Source organism: Podarcis muralis, chromosome 1 (assembly GCF_964188315.1).
Source record: "Podarcis muralis chromosome 1, rPodMur119.hap1.1, whole genome shotgun sequence".
Classification (NCBI taxonomy): Eukaryota; Metazoa; Chordata; class Lepidosauria; order Squamata; family Lacertidae; genus Podarcis; species Podarcis muralis.
Genome location: NC_135655.1, coordinates 105,359,005 through 105,383,703, shown reverse-complemented (window position 1 = coordinate 105,383,703; position 24,699 = coordinate 105,359,005). Strand labels below are relative to the sequence as shown.

The following is a 24,699-nucleotide window of genomic DNA, read 5'->3' as shown; positions in this document are numbered from 1 at the left end:
AGTTTAGCGCACAAGCCCTGAACTGAGAGCCAGGCAGTTGTCTTCTTTATGCAGGAACTGCAGCATCTCCTTAATCACATTTACACTGCCAATCCATTGTTGAAATGTTCTTACAAATCACATCAAGCTCCCCCACAGCTTTTCATTCCAGGCATGCTAGTGTTTCTGCTTGCATATGATATCCATATTGATCTATGTAATCAACAGTCCCTTGCTATCTCTCTCTAGAAAAGGCTCAGTTATCTCTAGCTGCTGTTTATTGTTCTATTGAGCCAAAGCTAGGGGTGGGTTTATTAATTAAGGAAAGGGTGACCCTCTGAGTTGCTGACACTGGCCTTCTAAAGTGATCATGTGTGTTACTGTATGCATATTGCACCGAGATCAATACAGCATTCTCCCCAATTCACCCGTGAAGCCTTTAAAACCACTGAACTGGAATTATTAATCCTGCAGAGCATATAAAACCCTGAGAATTTCACCACCACTTTGCAAAACAGAGGAAACAGCTGTCCTGACCTAGGAACTATGTAAATAATCTCTTTTGCATGCATTTAAGCAGCTCTGCACATGCAATCAATCAAGAAGTTAAGGTGCTTGTTTTACAGGCACCTGCCCCATAAAGCCAATGTATCCCCATTTATTACTTATTCAGTTCCTTATCTGCTTTGACCATTAGGCCCAGGGCAACGAACATTTGTTTAAAAATACCAGCAATGTGTGCAAATTTAACATGTGCCAGTACTATCAGAAAGAGCCATAGCTATGGAGGGGGGGTCCCTAACTGCCTCCCCCCCCCCCCCGTGAAGCCTTCAGAGAGGTGCCATTGAGGCTGCCAGCCTGTGTGTGTGTCTGTATGCAAATGTGCATGGGGTGTGTGTGCTAAACTGGGTCTTTAACCCTGGGTGAAATAAAACCTAGTTTCACCCCTGCTATCAGGGGATGTGTCAGAGCTTCTGCTACCAAAATCAAACACTTACTGGAGCTCACACAATCTCCAGGATCTTCTATTATTTCTCTACCATCACCACAGTGGAGACAGAGGACTGGCCAATACACGGCCTTCTCAGATCCTTCCCACCTCCTTAGAATGAGTTTTCCCTCCCAAGTAGTAAAGTTGAGCTCTCCTTACTATGCATCTGATTATCCCATCACAGGGAGAGGTCCACCTAATATCTCCCTTCGGACACCAGTACCAAAGGGCTTAAACTTCTTTATGAAGCTGACTGGTCCTGGTTGTAATCAGCTACCAATATTCCCAGAGCAACAGAAGTCAATTATGCATCAAGGTCAATTATGTTCTCACATTCTCAGGATCACTTCATCCCTTACATCACTGTGCTCTGCAAGAGAAGGCTTTCTTATCTTATCAGGAGGTCCCTTCAGCATAATGTCAGAATTGAGCCTTTAGTGAACAAGTCTTCTAAATGGATATTTTTCCCCCATGTCAGAATCTATATTAAGAGATGAAATTGTTTGTATTGATGCCAACAAGATCATAGGAACTAATTCATAAATGAAACAAGATCACCTTCTTTTCTTGCTCTCCTATCCCTGGCTTCTGATCCCTCAGCCCAATCCTCGTTTCATACGTCTGCATTTTGCTTCTTTCAATTATTAGCACTTCCATCCACTCTGGCAGCTCCCCCAGATTTGAACCCTGCTGGATCAATAGGAACAAATCCAGCTCAGACCTGGATGAAATCACTTTTCAGAACATATTTTGTTCTAGGCTGTGCATATTGTGTTTGGGGACATATACTTCATGTAACATGCACAGGCTGCATCCTTTATGAAGGGTGCACACATTTTCAAATGCAAGTTAATGTGCTGAAGCGTTCCCATTCATCAGAATTACAATCTGAATAGTCCGGTATAGCGAGAGATTCCAAAGCTGTGTATCTTGAGTGACCAGGAAACGTCATACCTTGTCAATAACAGCTGCCCCCTTTAAAGGGCATTTTTACCTGTAATTGCTGCCATCGTTTTTAAATGGGTTTTTAGTGTTGTATATTTTACACACTTTTATTCAGTGCTTTTTCCCCCCTCTAAAAAAATGTTTAGGGGTACTTTCATTTTGACTCAAGAAAATCATCATTTTATAGTTCAAATCGGGAAAAATAAATACAGTAAATGGACAAAAGTACAAAGAGTCACAAAATGTTTAGGGGTATGCGTCCCCCTAGAAGAAAAAGCACTGCTTTAATTGTTCTATTATTTGTACCTACTTATATTTTTATTGTCCTGAGTGGTGCATAGGTGTTAGAAGGGTGGTATAGATTTAAAAACAAAACAAGCAAACAAATAATATATCAGATCACAATGACGGCTGATCATATTTAATTAAGCTTTGTTTCGATTCCACTGTAAATGGCTATACTTAACCCATTTTTATTTTCATTTCAGTATGCAGCCTAATTAAGATAAGCATCACATTTTAAACTATTGCAGACATTGTAGGAATTATTTTGTGTGCTTCACCGTACCTGTACAAACTGTGAAGTCAAGTAAGTTAAATTAGGGTGCTTGCATTTAAGCTGATGCAGTTCTGCAAAGGCAGGGAAGTGGTGGGGGTGGGGAAGGGCCTGCCCTACACACTGCCAATTCCCATTTGCTGCTATAACACTAACCTGGGAGTGCAGCAACAGCTGTTTCATTTGTGGGTTGACAACAAATTATAAAGAATGCATAAAGGAGGGAGCATCTCCAGCAGGCAATTTTAGCTGTCTGAGACTGTGTATGTATTGTAGATATATACTACCCTCTGGTGGCAATAAAAGAAAATAGCCACCACAATAGCCTATACTGTACTTAATAATTCTGAAGAACCAAAAAACGCACCACTGCAAAGATAACTAATCTGATCAGTCTGTCCCTCAAATAATGGTGCTTTGTTTATTGGCTGGTTAGAAAGAAAGGATTGGTAAAGGTCAGATGTTTTAAAACTGAAAAGAGCTTTAAATGAATGAACTGGGATACCCTTGAATTTAATGGTGCCATGCTAAAAAAGAAGAAAAAAGAAAAGATAAACTAAACTGAAGTATGTTTTGATATATTCGCTTTCAAAGACTTGGGATGCATTCCAAAAGATCTTGAGTCCAGATGTCACTCATTATCATCACATATTTACATGCTGAACGTATGACATCTATGTGGCAATTATGAAGTGCTGTGGGAAAAGCGTTTGGCTAGATATTTAGATATGGTGAGTAAATACCACTGTCCTTTCATATGCAGATACTGTTCAGTTATTCAGTGGAGTGCAGCCTCTCTTCCTTCAGTACTTACTAATTAGACGGTTTTTAATTAAACTGGCAACAAGCCATAGAGAAGCCACATTTCAGAATGTGAAATATGATCTGTTTCACAAGCGTATAAGGGCTTTTCTTAAACTTTAAAGATGGGTGATATTCTACTGATTGACTAATTACCAACTAAGACAGTTAGGACTATCAATGTGGTTAGTCCAAATGTTGCAATTGCTGTAACCCACACTGCACCCTTAGGGTGAAGGGCAAGTAATAATTGAAAATAACAACAGCTTTTGTATAGCATGTTTAGTATTAGATGTTCAACCAGTTCTGCACAGGGCATTTCATCTTTTGGATGGGGTTCCTACAAACCTGAAGGAGCTCTGGAGGAGCAAGTGGCTTCAACTACACTTTACATTTTACTAATTTTACATTTTACTACCTCTAACTTGGCTTCAATAGTCTGATTAATCTGGATGGGACGCGGGTGGCGCTGTGGGTAAAACCTCAGCGCCTAGGACTTGCCAATCGCATGGTCGGCGGTTCGAATCCCTGCGGCGGGGTGCGCTCCCGTCGTTCGGTCCCAGCGCCTGCCAACCTAGCAGTTCGAAAGCACCCCCGGGTGCAAGTAGATAAATAGGGACAGCTTACCAGCGGGAAGGTAAACGGCGTTGCGTTCCGTGTGCTGCGCTGGCTTGCCAGATGCAGCTTCTCACGCTGGCCACGTGACCCGGAAGTGTATGCGGACAGCGCTGGCTCCCGGCCTCTAGAGTGAGATGAGCGCACAACCCTAGAGTCTGTCAAGACTGGCCCGTACGGGCAGGGGTACCTTTACCTTTTAGATTACAGTGGTGCCTCGCAAGACGAAATTAATCCGTTCCGCGAGTCTCTTCGTCTTGCGGTTTTTTCGTCTTGCGAAGCACGGCTATTAGCGGCTATTAACAGCTTAGCGGCTTTAAGAAAAAGGAAAGAAACTCGCAAGACGTTTCGTCTTGCGAAGCAAGCCCATAGGGAAATTCGTCTTGCGGAACGACTCAAAAAACGGAAAACCCTTTCGTCTAGCGAGTTTTTCGTCTTGCGAGGCATTCGTCTTGCGGGGCACCACTGTACTGCAATGCATGGGGCTGCCTTTGAACACTTTGAAAACTGCAGTTGCTGGGAGAATTCTGCAGCTGGAGCGATAACTATCATGTAACACCACTTACAGCCCTTTTTCCAATATATTCCTGTGTCCTACTATGCTCTCGCAGAGAAGCCCATGGGGCAAAGAAGTTAAGCACCTTGCTTCTACAGAAGCTAGAGGTGGACTGAGGTCTTGTCAGCATCTGTCTCCAGCCCACTGCACCCATGTTCCATCCCCTTTTTGACTTGCACAATTCTTAAATTCCCTGGCCTGCCAAAGGGCATGTTTTCTGAGCTCCCTGGCCTCCTACCAGATTCTTTTGAGACAAGGGAAGGTGCCCATGAGACTAATGGCCTCCTCTCTATTGGCCCTGATAATCAGCAAGTAAAGACCCTCAGTCTGGAGTTTTCACAGCTAATTCATGCTTCCGTCTTCCTTGTACTACCCATCCCCAACAACACCAATATATCTTTGTCTGTTAGTAACTGTCAGTTCAGACACCATTGGCATATTTATGAAGTTAGATTCCCCACCCCAATTCTTCCCACTGACTCATTACAGCAAATGTCATTTTGTTGCCCAGTCATCCAGTTTGGAGAGAACCTTCTAGAATTCTTTGCAATCTGCTTGGAGGAACAGACTTCTTACTTACTTCTACTGTAACTGCTTGTTTTCTGCTTATTTCACCAGACAGCAATCCGTACCAGGATCAGTCTTCTTATCCAGCAACTGTTAAGTTTAATTCTTTTGTGAGGGACTTTTGCCGAAAGCTTTTCAGAAGCCTAAGTATTTAAAGTCACACCTGCTGACGTTCCCCTAGAACTCCAGAAGATTGGGGAGAAATCCTTGTAGAAATCATTACATCCCCAGCAAGGCTTGTTATTTCATATGGTTGCTAATTCTGTATTTAAAAATAGCTTTTTAAGCTAACTGCACTGTAAATTTCAGGATACTTTATTCCCCCTTTTTAAAAAATACTATTATGTTGGCACTTTCCAAGCCTATGGTATGCAGGCTGCAGGCTAATTTTAGGGGCAAGTCACACTTAGTTGTTTGAAGATCAGTAATTTTATGAATAACTCTTGAAGGATGCCATTCAGCTTTGGTAATTTAAGTTTTAAACCAAATTTACCATTGTCATGTACATGGTAGGACACAATACATGACAAACCAGGCCCCTTGTAGTAATTTGTATAGGGCTCCTGCTTTCCTATAATATACTTCCCTTGTTTAAGAATCACCAGTTGTGTCAGGATCAGGAAAACATAATGGTCCAGACATGCTTATGCAACAGTTTAAACACCAACAAAGGAAAACCAGCTTTTTCTTAAGCCTAAACGTATCTATTTGTTTTGTCACCTCTGTTTCAGCTTTGTTGAAGACAGAAGAGCGCTTTTATCAACTTGCACAGATCAGGTTGGCTGCAGGCCGCTAGTAAATTAAGTAGCATGTAGCACTCAAAGCAGCACAACAAACCAAGCCTAGAAACTAAGGAGTTAAGTAGATAAGTAAATGTTCTTTATTGCATGTGAGTATTAAATTTACAGACAAGCGACAGTGATGGATGTGTCACATAGAACCCCAAGATTCACACCAAACTCTTCATGCTGTAGATGTTTCTATAGCTTGGAGGTTCTGCAATGGTTATGTCAATTAATTGTTCCTCACAAGACAGCTCCCATACAAGGCACTATGTAGCTGTTACTGGGAATAAATTCAGCTCCTAAAGTCTGTAAAAAACAAGTCATTGGCTTTAACAGTATAGGAAACAAGAGTTACCTTGCAAGCACTTAACGTTGAACAGAACAGAATTCTTAATGGTCTCTCTTCTATTTTCTAACACTGCTGAAATACTAGAAAACAAAAAACATAGCGTCATCCCAGATGGATAAGTATTTATCCATCACTGACAGCAAACTGCATTCTAATTGACTAATGCAATAGCAAAGCCCACCCCCCAAATAAAAATGTAGCATTACATCTTCAACTCAATAAAAGTTTAAACACACACCAGAAGAAAAAAGAAATACAAAATTGACTCAACCCTCTATTAATAAGCCAGTGCTTCTTCACTGCTATCCAACCACAGGTTGTCCTCACAAATCTGGTATTAAGATGTGCTTTCCAAGACAGGTAGGGTGGTTTTCCAAAACAGGACTGAACCCTAGCATCATTTTTTATGGGTAAAAATGACCCACTTTATCTGGGTGCTCATTAATGTATTGTACCAGCAAAGATCTGCTTCATCAGAAATTCTAGTCAATTGACTTACAGAAGTTAGGAAGACTTAGCAATCCTACTTTTTTCCAATGTGTCCACATTCCCAGGAGTGAAAGGATGAAGAGGCAATAACATGACTGCCTTTGTCAATGTTATGGCTAGAGAAAAACTGCTTGTCTGTTCAAAGCAGTAACTGCTGTGATAAGATGGTTTGGGAATGTTAAAACAAGGGTATTGTGGCCAATCAGAAGCTATGCAAAAAAGCAAAGAAAAGTCAAACAAAATTTCAAGACATGGGTGGGATGAAAAACTGAACATACACAGTTTTTATTGCAAGAGAAATACAAAGTAGATATTGCTGGAGCCATTTGGTCCATTTACTGCTTCTTTAGCTAAGTGCTGTTATGTTAAGAGCAAGTCTGTCAAATATATGAATATTTTACTCTACATCTTTAACATTTGCGAGGCTGTTGAATAATGCACAGTCTTTTGGGCAGTATAATCTTCTCCAGAGTGGGCCGCGGCTTTTGATGTTGTGAGGCTCTTGCTGGAAATTTATGCCTGAGCTGTAAGATTGAAGAAAAGGGAAAAGTTAAGAATATGAACGAAAGAATACCTGACTACAAACCATCAGCATTAAAATTCAACTGGGCAGAAGTGGCTTATTAGTTCTGCACAAACACCCCTGCTTTTTTTTTTTTTTTTTTTACGTCTTACAACATTAATAAAACACAACCATTTCAGCAGAAACCTTGCAATTTAAACATCAAAATGATAAAAGAAATAAAGACCCATTAAGAGAAAACACGGGTGGCGATGGTGGGAAGAATTATGAAGCTAACAGATTGAAAAACAGAATTTTGATACCGAACAAAAAACACACACTAAACAAACAAAGAAACTTCCCACACATGAAGAACATTTAGTTCCTTTAAATAACATATGGTATGGAAGCAGCAGATGATGAGGGGAACAGACATGTGATGGTCTTTGCCTACCCTCCCCCCTCTCTCCTGGTTTTCCCCTTTCAGTGCCTGATTCAAAGACATAAACACTACCTCCCATCCTAGACCTAGGGGCAAGGTCAACAATAGGAAAGGAAGCCTTGGAGATGGCTGCTAGCCTAAAGATGCATTCACACGGCAGTTTATTCTGTTTCCCCACCCGATTCCTGAAAACTATACAATCTATTAATCTGATTCCAGAAAAAAATCTGTTTGAAGTGACGAAATTTGGGGCGGTATAAAAGTATGCAGTTCTTCCCTGCCATTTTCATGGGGGAACAGAAGCACGCATGTGCAGAAAGTGTGGGGGAGTATCATGATGTCCAATGACATTCATTGTTGGGTCACACCATGCCCTCTGCTGTGAATGAAATTCAGTGTGATGCACCATTATATCAGTCAAGAAGCCGCATTTGTATAAGACAATAAGTCAGAGGCGCCAAATTGCGCTACAGATGGGGGGGGCCTGCAGCATCACAACCCTTGTGTATGACATCACATGCACAACAATGCAATGGAGCTGGGGCCTCTTTCCATGGCAGGAGGAGGAGCCAGCCGCAGAAGCTGTGCTATGCTCGGCTCTGCACTCAGCCTCCTCCACTCCCTGATCTCTTGGAACACTGGAGGGACCTGCCCCCCCAAAAAATTATTGGGGGGGCAATAATAGCTTGGCCCCCATGAGATGGTGCCCCTGCAATAAGTACTGCAGTGTGAAGGGAACATTAGAAATTGGGACAGAGCCACTAGCATTATAATCAGGAAAACTAACACAATGTTCACCACATCTAAAAGCACCCTTAATGTTTTCTAATTCTTTTACTATGCTCTGGCTACACTGTCAGCTAAGTGGCATTCAACTCCGAAACCAAAAACAAGTGGCGTTAGCTCCTGCTATCACACTCCTAAGGAGAGACACTTGTTTGTTGTGTGTGCCTAGCAAAGCCCACCATAATAACACTGGCAAAGGTGCCCCCCACCTTGTTTTGGACTTGCGACCAGTCAAGGTTCAGCTTCCTTAAAAGCCCTTTATTTTCTAGCTAAGCACAAGTGTTAGGGTAAACAAACAAACAATAATAATAGCAAGGAAGAAGATATCCGACAACTCATTTCAGATAGCCCTCCAAGATCAAGTAATTCAACTTCTTATGGGAAATAATCACATTTTCCCAGGAAAGGCAGTGCTATTTTTCTAGAAAAAGAGGTGCCGGAACTTACCATGAATGCCTCCCTTGTTCTCTTATAATGGCAATTATACTTGCGCGGTGCCGGAACTGAGTTCCAGCAAGTTCCGGCTGGGGGGGGGGGGAGCCCTGAGTAAAGCTATTGCTCTCTAAGCACTTAGAAAAGTGTGATATGACCAGAAGTGATTTCTAAGTGAAGGTGACTAGATCCTGTGCAAATAATATGTAGCAACTGTGCAGCATTTGTTGAACTGCAAGACTGTTGTCTAGAAATGTTCTAGTCATTTCAAGTCTGGTGAGCGGAGTAAGGCAGTAGAGCAAGCTGTGCCACTTCAAACTGCAGGTGGGAAAACAACGATTTTAAAAGTCACCTATAAGGAAGGAAGGGAAAGAAAGAAAGAAAAGACTACACAGCAGACAGAGAGATGCACTACAAACTCTTCCTTCTTCTGAAAGGATGCTTTAAAACCAGCACATCCTTCCTGAAACATATGCAAATGATAGATTTATGTGGTACACTGATCACTAGAGCATGTGCCATTGACCAACCCCATAGCAAAAAGACTTATTGCCAAAATGCCAACCTTCAAGCTGTTCTGAACTTTCTCATTTGTAAAAAAATGTCAAAAAGAAATTGTCAAAAAGACACAAGGAACTTAGCTAGATGAAAAATGTATTTGCTGTTTGAAGCACAACAAACAAACAAAACCCCAAACCCAAATTAACCCTTCAATTTATGTATGCTACTACTGCAGCCCGTGTTTTGTTAGTCCCAAAATGGAAAACGAGCGAGATCCCAACTGAAGAAGGATGACAGCTTAAGTTGACAAAATAAGCTCAACTCGCAGACTTAACATATAGAATAAGAGAACAAGAACATATATTTAAAGAAGATTGGAAAATGTTTATTGAAGATATATGGGAGATAATTGTGTGCAGCTGAAAACGCTGGCAGCATAAAGATAAATTCAAGAGTGTAAACAAGTTTTGATGGATGCAATAATGGAATACTGAATTGTATAGTTTTTGTAAAATATACAGGGATTTATAATATGTAAAATGAACCACGGAAAGAGAAGGAGGGAAGTCACTGATATCTAAAATATTTAAAGGGACCTCTGATCATTAGGTCCAGTCGTGACCGACTCTGGGGTTGTGGCGCTCATCTCGCTTTACTGGCCGAGGGAGCCAGCGTACAGCTTCCAGGTCATGTGGCCATCATGACTAAGCCGCTTCCACAGCAGCACACGGAAACGCAATGTACTAAGGCTTCAAATGGACACACACACGAAAAAGATTAGTTCAGTTTGTTCATATTTAGCAAGCAAACACCATGCAGTGGATCCAAGTGCAGAGCGCAGTTTGAGTGGTGCCATAATTATTACCAGTCCTGTCTTCTCAGCAAGTTCTTTCCATCTGATGAGACCACATTTTGCTGTGTTTCAGACAAAGGAAGCCATGGGTAGAAGGGGCAATCCTTGATTCTCCCCCTCCCCCCACTTAGCACCCATTCAGGATCTAAAAAGCAGCTTTGTGATGTTTTAAAACCCAACGTATTTACTGTGGCATAAGCTTTAATGGGGCTAGAGTAGACTTCATCAGATACATGAAGAGTTATCCTCAGCTGGAAGTGTGCGTGCAAGTGCATAAACTCAAAGAAATGGTGAACAATTAGGCCCGAAATACAATTGGCCCAGTTTGCACATGATGATACATCAAACCATATCTAAGTGTGAAGAAGCATACAGGTACTCACAAAAATAGTCATGGCCACTCTGCTCCTCCTTTAGCCCTGCTGCTAACACACTCCCCAAAGCCTATGCATAGCCTGGAATAGTGCTGTGTTCAAACCCAGACTCTTAGTTTGTCTTCCCTGGACAAACCCTGAACCCAAGGCTGGATACAATGCTAAGTCAAACCATGGCTTAGCTCTGGGAAGTTCAGCAGCAAGACTGAGGAAAGAAAAACGTTGCTGAAATTTTTGCCACATACTTGCCTGTTCACATTCACCCATGGTTTGGCTTAGCAATACCATGGTTTGGTTACAAGCGCACAAGTACAGTGTCCATTCACAGTAGCAGTAATTCACAAGTACAAATTCCTGGCTAGTGCGTATTTGCAAATAATCACTGTACCTACCATGTATATGTTTAAGCTTTACAAAGAATTGTAAGAGAGTATACCTTCCCTTTCATGGCCATTTGGTCCCACTGCTTCCTCTATACCCATGTATTTTATATATCTGCCAATTAAGGACAACACTTCATGCATCTGGTGAAGTGGGCTCAAGTCCACAAAAAATCTGTCATGCTTTAAAGGGTCTCAAGGCTCATGGTTGATTTTGCGACAACAGATGAAGACTGCTACCTTTTTTTGAAGGTTTCTTTTTAAAAAATAATCATTGAGGTATAATTAATAATGAGAAATCTTGAAGGCAACTTTGCGTGTACTTACTTTATCCAGTGCATCTGAAAGCAGAATACTCATGCTTTGCATTTTTATGACATTGAGAGAGCTGTGGAATAAGGAAAAGAAAGTTAACCAGGGCTTTAATCTTCCCAGAACCCGACTTCCGGAGGCGGCGCGAAACAGCAATGGCGGTCCTCTTCAGCTACTGAAGGGGGGCTCCGCGGAAAAGGGTCGTGCGCTGCGGCACAGCGACGACCCAGTAAGAAAAACCACGGGTAGAGTGAGCCCGTGGCCGTGGGATTCGGCGGGTACCAGAAGCGACCCCAGAAGCGCAGAAGGGACCCCGTAAGGGGCTCCGGAACGTGGAGGGGGTAGCGGTGCTGTGAATCCATCGCTCTTTCCGCGGAAGTGAAGCCGCGCGGCTGCTGCTGATGAGCGCTGACCTTTCTTCTACGATTGATCAACTTGAAACTACATACTCGTGAGTAAGAAATTTGGGACTCTATTTAAGAGGAACAACAAAATCTTTGCAATTTGACTGAAAACGGGAGACGCTAAAAAGGAAGTCAGCCTTCCGTCTCTGTTTAAAGTACTGAGCAAAGTCCCTTTAAAATTGAAGCGCTGACAGGAGGTTAAAAGAAGTTGGAATTTACCCTGCAAATTCGGACTTGAAGCTTTAAAGTTAAAGATAAGCTATAACTGTGCTATAAGTGGATAGAGACTGTGCTATTTCCTCCCATTGTTAGTGGATTACAAAGTTGCGAGACCCTGCTCTCTCGGGCTGCTGGATTACAAAGTAACATCAGACTGTCAGACTGCGTTGACAGTATACAGAGATACAAAGTTTTATTGGGCTATTCTGAAAGTTATAAGAAAGGAACTGTTGCACTTATTCTGACAAAAATTTTTATTCTCTGCTGTTCAATGTGAATTTAAAGGGTCTCCCCTTTATTTTGGACATTACTTCATTTGGGAGCTTACTGGTGGAAAATCCCATCTTCCCTGAACTTTTAGGGAGCTCCCCCTGCTGGATTGTGGAAATATCAACCTCTGAGATCTGCGGGATGTTTTGAAACTTTTATGGTTGGATGTTTACTTTCCTTTTGGATTGCCTTTCCCATGGGATTTATAATTTGACCTTGAAGCCTTGACAGCTGTGGAATGAGTGGTGCTGGAAAAACAAGGGCTGGCAAGAGAGCAAAACAGCTTGAATTAATGCAAGCAACTTTGCCGGTTCAGACACGTAGATCATCTGTCCCAACTGTGATAGGTTTGCAGGAAGAAAAATCTAAACAGCCAGCTTTGGAGGACATGGCTGCAGGAGGGCTTGACCCTGTTTCTAAAGAAATATTGGAGCAACTGGCTGCATTAAACAAGAAGGCCGATGATCAAGCGATTAAATTTGACCAAGTGACAGCTACAATTAATAAATTGACAGACCAAGTAGCCCAGAACACACAGGCGATAGGAGATATCGGGAAGACGGCGACAGAAAATCGAAGACTGGTTGAGGAAGTGAATGCAAAAGCTGACCAAAATAAAAAAGGGATAGAGGAATTAAGAGGGGAAGTAAGACCACTGAGTAGACAGATCACTGAACAACAGGCCTATCTGTCGATGGCAGAATTGAAAAACCGGGAGAGCAATCTTAGGATTAGAAATATCCCAGAACAAGAAAAGGAAGATCTGGCTGACTTCTTGACCGCAGAAATATCCAAATTCTGGGGTCTGGCGAAGGAGAAGGACTTTACAATTGTTACCGCCTTTAGATTGGGAAGTGTGGCCAGGAAGGATAAACCAAGAGATTGCTTGATCATTTTGAGATACAAGCAAGAAAAGGATAACATACTTGGCCTACACTTTAAAAATCCATTGGTGGTACAAGGAAAGACCGCAGAAATCTTCAGAGATATACCAAAACAGCTGTTGGACTTAAGAACTACATATAAAGACCTAGCAAGACTGCTGAGAAACAACTCAATCCGCTACAGGTGGGAGTTCCCGCAAGGATTATCTTTTAACTTGAAAGGGAAGAAAGTTAGAATCAGATCAACAGAGGAGCAAGATAAGTTCCTAAGTGACTACGGGGAAGACCTCCGAAAAGGAACAGCAAGTGACTGGTCACACCCCACGCCTGACGCAAAAGATCCACCTCTAGACATAGATAACAAGGGAGACAAACCCACTGACTGACAACAGATCCAGGATGTCTCTGCAGCTTCTCAGTTGGAACATTCATGGTGCAAATTCCCCTGAAAAAAGGAAGAGGATCTTCCATATATTAAAGAAAGAACAACTAGATGTTATATGCTTACAGGAAACCCATGTAACTAGGCTCCATAGAAGAGTATTGATTAACAAGAGACTAGGCCAAGAATTTATTTCATCAGATAAAGTAAAGAAAAGAGGAGTAGTGATATATGCAAAAGAGAACCTAGTGCCAAAATTTGTATTTAAAGACGAACAAGGCAGAATTTTGGCGATTGAAATACAATTACAAGGAGAAAAATTCCTGATAGTAGGAATCTACGCACCTAATGATGGGAAATCGGAATTCTACAAGAAGCTGCATGAGATAACGCTGGACTATATTGACTATAACAACATCATTTTGATGGGAGATATGAATGGAGTTGTCTCCACACATATGGATAAGTCACAAAACCAAAATCTGACTAAAGAAGGCAGACTACCAAAGACTTTCTTCGAACTTACAGACAATATGGACTTGATTGACATTTGGAGAACAAAAAACCCTCTAGGCAAAGAGGGAACATTCTTTTCTGAGGCCCACTTATCTTGGACACGAATCGACCAAATTTGGGTATCTAGAGGACTGGCACCTAAAACTAAAAAAATAGAGATTTGTCCCAAAACTTGCTCCGACCATAATGCCTTAAAAATGGACTTGAGACTCATACCAACTGGATCCTTTAGATGGAGAATGAATGACTCCTTGTTCAGAGATCAGGAGATTGTGAAGAAGGCCCAAAAAACGATGAAGGACTATTTTGAAATTAATTTGAATACCTCGGTGGAGAAAAAAACAATCTGGGACGCAAGTAAAGCTGTTATGAGAGGGTTCCTGATACAACAGAACACTATTAGGAAAAAACTCTGGAATGGTAAAAAAGACAAGATCTTGGAGAAGATAAAGGATGGAGAGAAAAGGTTGAGATTGAATCCAAAATCAAAAGAAATCTTAAGAGAAATAAAATTCCATCAAACACAATTTGCGAAATTGATGAATCAAGAAGTAGAATGGAAGATTAAACAGATGAAACAAAGATCATTTGAATCGGCAAACAAATGTGGGAAGTTACTGTCATGGCAGCTGAAAAAGAGACAGAAATTGAACTTTGTTACCAATCTAGAGGTTGAAGGTGAATGTATCCAGAAACCTGAGGAAATTAGAAAGTGCTTCCAGAGATATTTTAAAAAATTGTTCACACAAGGCCATCAAGAAGAGCAGGAGATAAATAAATTTGTAAAAAGCTATGGCCTGCAAAAATTGACCCAAGATAAACAAATAACCCTGAATTACAAAATAACAGAACAAGAAATTGGAAGTGCCATTCAGAACATGCAATTAGGCAAATCTCCGGGCCCAGATGGACTTACCTCCAAATATTACAAGACACTGAAGGATCATCTGATTCAACCATTGTTGGAGGTATGCAACCAAATAATGGAAAGGAAGGGAGCACCAGAATCGTGGAAAGAGGCATTCATCACGTTGATACCAAAATCAGAATCTGAAAAGACCCAATTGAAGAATTATCGCCCCATCTCACTCCTAAACGTGGATTACAAGATTTTTGCTGATATTTTGGCAAACAGGCTGAAAAAAGTCTTAAATGAAGTAATTCATAAAGACCAAGCAGGCTTTCTCCCTGGTAGACATTTGTCTGACAATACCAGGAACATTTTGGATGTCTTGGAACTACTACAGACAAATTTGAATACGAAAGCAGCTTTGATATTTATAGATGCGGAGAAGGCCTTTGATAATATATCTTGGAAATTTATGAAGAGAAATTTAGAAGGGATGGGAGTGGGAAGGGCATTTCAAAATGGTATTGAAGCGATCTATTCAGAACAAAAAGCTAAATTGATAGTAAACAATGTGGTGTCAGAAGAGTTTAAAATTGAAAAAGGAACACGACAGGGATGCCCCTTATCACCCTTGCTATTTATCTCGGTCCTGGAGGTTTTGCTGAACCTGATCAGAAGGGACCAGCAGGTAGAAGGAATACAGGTCGGTAGAAAACAATATAAACTGAAGGCCTTTGCGGATGATGTGGTATTGACATTACAGGAGCCAGTGCCTAGTACTAAAAGAGCTTTGGAATTAATTTCTGAGTTTGGTCGGGTGGCGGGGTTTAAGTTAAACAAACAAAAAACCAAGGTTTTGGCAAAAAATTTGACACCCTTAGAAATAGATGGGTTTCAGAAGGAAACCGAATTAAACGTGGTTAAAAAAGTGAAATACCTGGGGGTTAACCTGACCGGGAAAAATTTGAATTTGTTTAAAGATAATTATGAAAAATGTTGGTCTGAAATTAAAAAGGACCTAGAAATCTGGTCAAGATTGAAACTTTCCTTGTTGGGAAGAATTGCAGCTGTTAAGATGAATGTATTGCCAAGAATGTTGTTCTTATTTCAGGCCTTGCAGATCGTGGACAGGGTGGAGTGTTTTGGAAAGTGGCAGAGGGACATAGCGAAGTTTGTCTGGCAGGGCAAAAAGCCCCGAATAAAATTTAAAATATTAACAGATGCAAAGGAAAGAGGGGGATTTGCCCTGCCGGACTTAAGGTTATACTATGAAGCTGCATCCTTCTGCTGGATGAAAGATTGGTTTTTGCTAGAAAACACCGATGTCCTAGATCTGGAAGGGTTTAACAATGCTTTCGGGTGGCATGCATATCTGTGGTATGACAAGGTAAAGTCTCATAAGCTATTTAAAAACCATATTGTCAGGAAATCTCTGTTTATTGTCTGGACTAAATACAAGGACTTACTCGAAAACAAGACTCCGAGGTGGTTGTCACCGATGGAGGCTAAGGCCATTAAGATTCTTAATATGGGGGGTGGCTGGGCAAAATACTGTGAAATAATTGAAAAAGTGGATGATACTTGGAGGTTGCAGAGTTTTGAAAAACTTAAAGGGAAGGTGCGAGACTGGTTTCATTACGCCCAAATTCTAGAAACTTTTAAAAAAGACAAAAAAATTGGCTTCCAGGTGGAAAAATCAAAATTAGAGTCAGAACTACTTGAACCTAAGATGAAAGTGCTTTCAAGAATGTACAATTTGTTGCTTAAATGGAATACTCAAGATGAGTTAGTTAAATCAGCCATGATAAAATGGGCACAAGACATTGGGTACAACATTATGTTTGAAGACTGGGAAAGGTTATGGACCACCAGTATGAAATTTACGGCATGTAGTGCCTTAAAAGAAAACATCATGAAAATGATATACAGGTGGTACATGACCCCAGTCAAATTGGCAAAGATATACCATTTGTCTGATAATAAATGTTGGAAATGCAAAGAGGCTGAGGGAACGTTCTTTCACCTCTGGTGGACATGCCCGAGGGTGAAGGCCTTTTGGGAAATGATTTACAACGAGCTGAAAAAGGTATTCAGATATACCTTTCAGAAGAAACCAGAGGCCTTCCTACTGGGCATTGTGGGCCAGAGAGTGTTAAAGAAGGATAGGACTTTCTTTTTATATGCAACTACAGCAGCAAGAATTCTTCTAGCTAAACACTGGAAGGCACAGGAATTACCCACACTGGAAGAGTGGCATACGCAACTGATGGACTATATGGAACTGGCTGAGATGACCGGCAGAATTCGAGACAGAGGAGAAGACGCAGTGGAAGAGGATTGGAGAAAATTTAAGGACTATTTACAAAAACATTATAAATTATTTGAATGTTGAGAATTTGCTAAGTTTTGAGGAAAACATGCTTCATTATTGAAATTCGGACAAGATTATGATTGAGTTATGATTGAGAAAAGTTTAAATTTTTTTTAAAATCAATTACTAGATGAAAGTAGAACAATATACGAAACAAGGTAACAATTTGCTATATAACCTTTATTATAAAAATACAGAGATGGAGGAGGTGGGGAAGTCCAGTGGATAATGAAAAAAGACTTGGAAGAAGGAGCTTTGTCTTTGTTTCTATTTGTTTTCTTTTCTCTCTTTTCTGTAAAAAACGGCTTTTGTTGAGTTATTGACAATGTATCTCGACCCTGGAAAACAAAGCAATAAAAAATATTTTAAAAAAAAAATAATCTTCCCAGAACCCTTCATGCTGTTTGTTAAATTCTCCCCCATCCATTCCTAACCCGCAGAGCACTTTGCTCTGCTTATATTAATTTAGCGACAACTTAGATGTTGCATTAGGCACGTGCCTGGTCCTTGTGGGCTTGTATCCTGTTTAGTAAATAGCAGCTGCAGTGTCCACAATTCAGAATGAGACTGATGGTAAGGGAAATAATTTAAATCCCTTCTTCCTGGTCTCAATCCAGACCCCCACCCCGCAACAGCTACTACATTGCAAACAAAAACCAAGCACACAAGAGCTAACCTGTTGCTAAATTTGACCCTCAATCAAGTCATTGCTAATCTTGCATAGATCACAGTGTATTGACTTTGGATCAAATAGTGCCAGAAGGGCATGGGGAAAAGATAGGTAACATATTCAGCGCTCCTTTGGATACAATCAAGGTCTAAATCAGAGGACTGATCAAGCTCTGAGATGAGTAAGTCAAGATACAAATACAGTTTTTCACCACAGGCAGGACGCAACCAAATCTAGACTTCTACTGCAAGTGTGTAAGAACCAAAAATCACACGTGCATTGTTCTTACTTCCAAGTATTCTACATAATTTATATGTAATATTAACCGGTTCTTACTTATGTAGAGATGGAACAGACAAGTACAAGGTGCAGCTGATCTCTCATACATGTGATTGTATTAGGGCTGAATGATTTCTGGGATGCTATTTATTTAAAGCATTTTTATCCTGCTTTTCACCCCACAGCAAGATACAAATGCCAGTGATGAGACAGTTCTGCCCTTAGGCCTTCAATTTAAAAGACATGACACAAAAGGAAAAGTAACTGAGAGTGAGGAAGGAAAAAAAGAAAACACAGGCACTGTCTCATAGTTAGGGAATTATTCTACGGACAAGCTGAAAATCAAAGGTTGCAAGAGGAGGAAGAAGCCTGAAGTTGCTGGTCTTTCTGCAAAGTTAATGGGAGAGGCTCTGCAGAACCATCTCTCTCTCTCTCTCTTTCCAACAGTCCAGTGGAATGGCTGGGGTTGTTGTCCCAGGATAACAAATGGTGTAAACAGGCTCCTTTTGTGTTGTGAAGCCGGAAGATTAAGCTACAATTGAGCCCCTGACAGATTTCAGCAAGCACATCTTAAAATAGTCCCCCCCCCCCATTTAATAGCCACTTCCTAATGGCAGCAGGTTGTTTTATAGGCTTTATGTGCAGAGGAAGTGAACGTTATCAGCTCAGTTCCAGGAATAGTGTTTGCAAGGTGAAAGCAAGACCACAATGGGGCTTTTTTGTGCATGTGTGGTTTTACTATAAATAATAAACTTTTGCCCCAGACGAAAGTAAAAAGACGATTTTCCACACAATTGCATTACTGGCAACTTCTCAAGGCTGCCAAAGAATTTTACAAGCACCTACTTCCAACTTTCTATGCACCTCATTTTAGATGAAAACAAAACTATGAATTTTGCCTCATGTATCACATAAGCCTTCACTAAGCTATCCCACCTTTGTCACAAAAGTCCGAAGGGCTAGTTATTTATTGTGCTATTATTTGAAAGAGGAAAATGCAGAACAAACCAAGAGACTATTTCGTATTGGTTCTGGAATTTTAGGCAACAGGCCTCATCCTGATGCTAAGGCTGCAATCCAAACTCCTTATTTACTGTGCAGAAGGGAGAGGAGATTGGATGTGGCCAAAGTTTCCCTCCGCTCAGTCTAAAACAGCTCCGACAACCTCTGTCTGTGGAATGATGCCAGTGTCACTCCTCTGGAACAGAGCTTCCTGTCCGTCAAAATGGCATGTGTGCACAAGTTTACCAGCTGGATTCCCACTGGTATGAGCCTAGAACATGCCCCCAAATGGGATGTTTGGGGAGCATGGAGGGTCTGAGCTGGCCTGAGATCCATTAGATTCTAAGCTGCTCCCATTGTCATCACTTAATAGTATCAGACCTCATTGCTATTGCAGCTCCAAACTATTGTAACACAGAGCAGGGTTCTTGCTATCCCCTTCTGCCCCAGTCACCATGAAGAGCAGGGCTTCAGATACAGATACACAATTCTGCCATGCTTCACTGCTGCCTGGCCAGAGTTAGGATTGCCCTACTCTGATGTAAGCCTCTAACGGCTGGGGAGCCACAAAGGCCTCCCAAGAATAAAAGTTGAACATGATTTACACTGTTAAATTTGGTGTGTGTGTGTGTGTGTGTGTGTAAAACTTCCTGTGCATGATTTTTCAGCACTGAATATATTTTATTTTAATTTTTTATCAGGTTTTCTTTGCTTTACCTTCATTGCTTGCTGCAACAGTATTGCCAGTAATACTATTTATAATTCAAGTTGATATATCTCTGATATTTTTACGATATAGCTGTATATTCATTCATTTTAAAAAATAGATAAATAAATGGACCTCCTCTTTCCCACAAACCTGAACTTATTCACTACCTAGTCATTCTAATTAACACCGTGACAAGTAACTACCGCACACATACCTAGTCTTCTCTCTCGTTGGGATTTTGGCACTTTTTTCAACAGGTGCATTCTCCAGCTTCTTGGCAACTCTCATACCTCCAGCTTTGACTGTAGAGGAAAGCAGTGATAACATGTGTGACTGGCAGATAACCCCCAAGCAATTGGTCTGTTTCACATTATGCAAGACATACGTTGCCAAATACATATTTAGAATGGCGGGCAGATTTTAATTCACAAGGCACTTACTCCGAGCACTTGCATTCCTCAGGGACACAGGAAGTAGCCTTGTACCAGGTTAGACCATTGGTCCATCTATCTTGGTATAGTCCATCACTGACTGACAGCAGCTGTCCAAGATCTTTCCCAGCCCAATCAGCCTATGTGACGGAGTGAACCATCTAACCAACATGTACAAACCATGTGCTCTTCTTATCATTGAACTATTGCCCAGGTGTACAGTGGGTCTTAAGCTACACTGTTAACAATGATCACTTTGATTTGATGAAGAGAATATTCATGAATTTGTATGTACTGCTGCCAGATTGGTGCAAGCTGTGATGTTTACATGCCATTCACAGCTATGATATTAAGCCACTTTTACACCCATGCACAAACAGAAAGGTGCTTCCTTTTGTTTGTATCCCACACAGCAGCAGTATGGGTCAATACCATAGTCACTGCCTTCCCACCAGTAGGGAGGAAGGTAGGTGGGGAAGACCCATAATACAACTGCTGTCCCACACATTTGTATTGCGGCTCCCATACATCTTAAGAATGGGCATGTTGCACTTATTTAGAAAACTTAACAGTCCTTGCCATCAAGCATGGAAAAGTTAAATCTATATTTGAAAGGGTTTGGCTAACATTGCAAAATATGGAGAGAAAAGATTTATATTTTAGTGTTTTTGCCTTCAGACTCAAAGTTTCTTTGCAACCATACGTTAGATAAATCATATAAATAGTAGTAGTAACCTGGAGTCTTTGGGGTTCTAACAAAACCTTTTGTAGTCTAGATTTGGCCTCCAAGTAGCCATGATCTGAGTATACCCCACGACAAATAATGTTTGCATTTATCTATCACCAATAGTTCAGAATAAAGAGGTACTTCTTGTGCTGGTATGATGCATTTGACTGTCTGCATTCTCCCAAGTAATAATTATGCTCTGTTAACGTGCCTGTCAATTATAAAACCAATTAGCAGTAATTAAAGCTGAAGATGACCTGGCAACAATAATTTCAATGTTGAGCAACGTCAAACAAACTCATCTTTAAAAGAACTTAAAGATATTTCAGATATAATTGTTGAAATAAATTACTCTTTTCCCATGTCATACAAGGCATTACATCTAAAAACTGCCAGATTAAGCAGAGACTTAAATTTAACTTTGGTTAAATGCCCCCACATGAAGGCATATTTGTAACCTTGTGCCTCTGCTGCCTCGACTTGTGTTTTTTGGGAACCAAATAAAGTCCTTTTCATTTGCCCTTTTTTTTTTTAAGGTGTCTTATCTGCACTTTTCAGTTTTAGTTTTAAATTTATGTAATATGTTTACATATTTTATTTGTGTGAGTCACCTCAAACATTTCTGTGGAGAGGCAGGGTATAAATTTATTAAGCACCGTAAATAGTACCTGGGCTGCTTCAGAAGAAAGAGTGGGAAATAAACTGAATTAACAATAAACAAAGAAACAAAATAGTCCTGGATATGAGCTTCAGGCACAAGAGTGGTTAAAAGAGGTGAAATGCAGTTTTGATTAGACATTCAGATATGGAAGACTTGGATTGATTAGAAAAAAACGCTGCAATTTTTACAAGCTTTGATCGATTCCTGGTGCAGCTAGGAAACTAATGCTTATTTTCATTGTCATAACAACCCTGCAAGATAGGTCAGGATGAAATTTATCTACAGTAGTGGCTCAATCTTCATTCTTTGAGCGGGGGTTTTATTTTATTAAAATATTTTATATTAAAGATTTTCTTCGGTTACAAAAGTACTGTATGTGCAATTGTCTCTTTTTGAGATTGCCTTGCACCTAATCCAGTCTTCTTCACCACCACAATCTCACGCTCGTTTTCAATCACAGCCCTATTATTATTATTAATTTATTATTTATTGAACTGATATACTGCCCTATACCCCGAGGTCTCAGGGTGGTTCACAGAATAAAATCTAAATATAAAACCACAAACCACATAATCAAAATAAATAACAACCCACTAACCCCCCCCCACAAACCCCCACATTCTAAAAGCGCATAGGATGTCAATCAAATCAACCAAAGGTTGGGTTAAAAAGGAACATTTTTGCCTGTCGCCTAAAGGTGTATAATGAAGGCACCAGGCGAACTTCCCTGGGGAGAGCATTCCACAGACGGGGAGCCACTGCAGAGAAGGCCCGTTCTTGTGTTGCCACCCTCCAGACTCTTGAGGAGGTGCCACACGAAGGAGGGCCTCAGAAGATGATCTCAGGGTCCTGGTAGATTCATGTGGAAAGAGGTGGTCTTTCAGGTATTGAAGACCTGAGCCATTTAAGGCTTTATAGGTCAAAACCAGCACTCTGAATTGGGCCTGGAAACTAATTGGTAGCCAGTGCAGTCAAACCAAGATTGGTGTAATATGCTCAAACTGTCTTGCTCCAGGGAGCAACCTGGCTCACCTCTAATTGGTGGGAACCAAGAAAAGTAAAAACACTTAAGACTTTTGAACTGCTTAGTGCTTTGATTCTTAGCTAGAGGAAACACTGGTTTTTACACACAGGGCAAAGTGATGACTGGGCAGCCTCGCTTTCATATTTTTATCTAGGACGTTTTTGTTAACCACCTTGATTTTCAAACACCTCATCAACAAGTCGCAATACCATTACAGTGGTACCTCAGGTTAAGTACTTAATTCGTTCTGGAGGTCCGTTCTTAACCTGAAACTGTTCTTAACCTGAAGCACCACTTTAGCTAATGGGGCCTCCTGCTGCTGCCGCGCCACCGGACCCCGATTTCTGTTCTTATCCTGAAGCAAAGTTCTTAACCTGAAGCGTATGTAACCCGAGGTACCACTGTAACTAATCACTGTTACAGGGAAGCAACAAATTTCAGGAGTCACTGCTGTGTCCACTACACTAACCAGGAATAACCAGTGCTCTTTTTCTGGAAAAAGAGGTGCCAGAATTCACCCTGAATACCAATGGCACCCACCTGAGAGCTGCCAGAACCCACTTGAGGGGTGCCGGAACTGAGTTCCGGTAAGTTCCCCTTGAAAAGCCCTGGGAATAACTACAGTACAAGTTTGTTAACTACAAACAACAGGCCAATAACTCGGAAGCCTGAAGGTTTCTACGTGTTAGAGAAGACGTCTGAAGTTTGAAGCAACTCTTTTGAGGGGTAAACAAACTCTGTTACAACCGATCTTCCAAATGGGAGCAGCCCTAGAAATGCAGAACTGCCTTTACTGAGAGAACACCACGCGTGCACGGTCCTGTTAAGGCTTGCTAGTTTAAGCGCTCTTTAAATGACACTCAGTGGGAGAGCCGCCTCTTTTTTTCGCAGAGGCCGAGCTTTCCATGAAACTCGCCTCCGCCTAGGCGCATTGCGCGCCGCCTCCCACTCAGCCCAGAGGGGGAGGGGACCTGCCGTAGTTTCTAACGACCCACTTAGCCTCGTGCGCAGTTCGGCCCTCGTACGCATCTGGGGAGGCGGGGAAGAAAGCTTTTACCACAGGCTGACATAACAGCTACACTTCCAGGGCAGCGAGAGAAGCACACGCCCACCAAGGTGGGCGGAGAGAAGGAGCATTATTGCGCCACTGTTTACAACCTCGAGGCTCTCATCTTTTCTTCTCCGACATTCATTTTTTTTTGGGGGGGGGGGAAATAAATTCCAGTTAGGCGACACACAAAAGATTAGGAGCCAGTAATACCCTGCCTCATGACTAGCTATTGGTTCAAGAAAACTACGGTTGTTGTTGAGGGAACAAACATCTCCAAAGAGGGCGGGATTTTGTGCTGAAGCGCACTAGTCTTAGCCCTGCAAACCCGAATGCATTCACTAGCCCCCTCCCGAGTAAGCGTGGTTGCTATACGGCTCTCCAGCCACAGACAGGTCCCCGCCAGCTCGCAGCTAAGCTTCCCGCCCTGCCTGCTTACCTGCAGGGGAGCGCCCCACTTTCAACGGGGAGGCCGGCGCGGGCATTTCAGGCTTGGTCATGATGGCTAAGCAAAACACGCACTGCGAAGCAAGCGGGCGATGCTACGGACTACGAACTGCGTCCTGCTCACTCGGTCGACGGCTCCTCCTTTATGGGGAGGAGGCAGTGCGAAGAGGAGGGGCGTTGCTGCCAGCGGTGGAAAGGGGCGGGGAAGGGGAGGGAGAGCTAGAAAAACTTTTGCCAGCTTCTAGCCTAGCGGCTGGAAGAAAAAAAAACCAAGAGAAAAAGGCGCTGGGGTTGCTCTGAGTTTGGCCTCGAAGGGCTCTAAATCCACAGCCAGTTGGTAGCGCGCAAGCTCTGAGAGACATAAAGGCGCGTGTGCGTCATGCATCTCCCCTCACAAAGGAAAAAATAGAGAAGCACAAACGTATCAAGGCAGCTTAAGTGTCAGTGTAATTGAAGTATTGGTGTTAATTGTATTATTTGTACTTGGGTTTGTCTCTCCAAGTTGTGCTTCCCTCCCTCCTGATTTCTGTTCAGAGTTGGAATGCCAGCTGTGGTGGGCCAGTTCAAGGCCACAGGCTTCTGGCATGACT

At 41.7% G+C, this 24,699-nt stretch overlaps 1 protein-coding gene across 1 annotated transcript; it reads right to left on the bottom strand.

The window, feature by feature from the left end:
• Window positions 1-5,867: 5,867 nt before the first annotated feature.
• On the bottom strand, window positions 5,868-24,264 carry DAPL1 (death associated protein like 1). Its single transcript, XM_028746484.2, has 4 exons — window positions 24,102-24,264; window positions 19,986-20,073; window positions 11,231-11,291; window positions 5,868-7,157 (listed from the first exon to the last, which is right to left on the bottom strand). The coding sequence occupies exons 1-4, from the start codon at window positions 24,160-24,162 to the stop codon at window positions 7,044-7,046; spliced, it is 324 nt and encodes a 107-aa protein (XP_028602317.2). The 5' UTR covers window positions 24,163-24,264; the 3' UTR covers window positions 5,868-7,043.
• Between the last annotated feature and the right edge of the window lie 435 nt (window positions 24,265-24,699).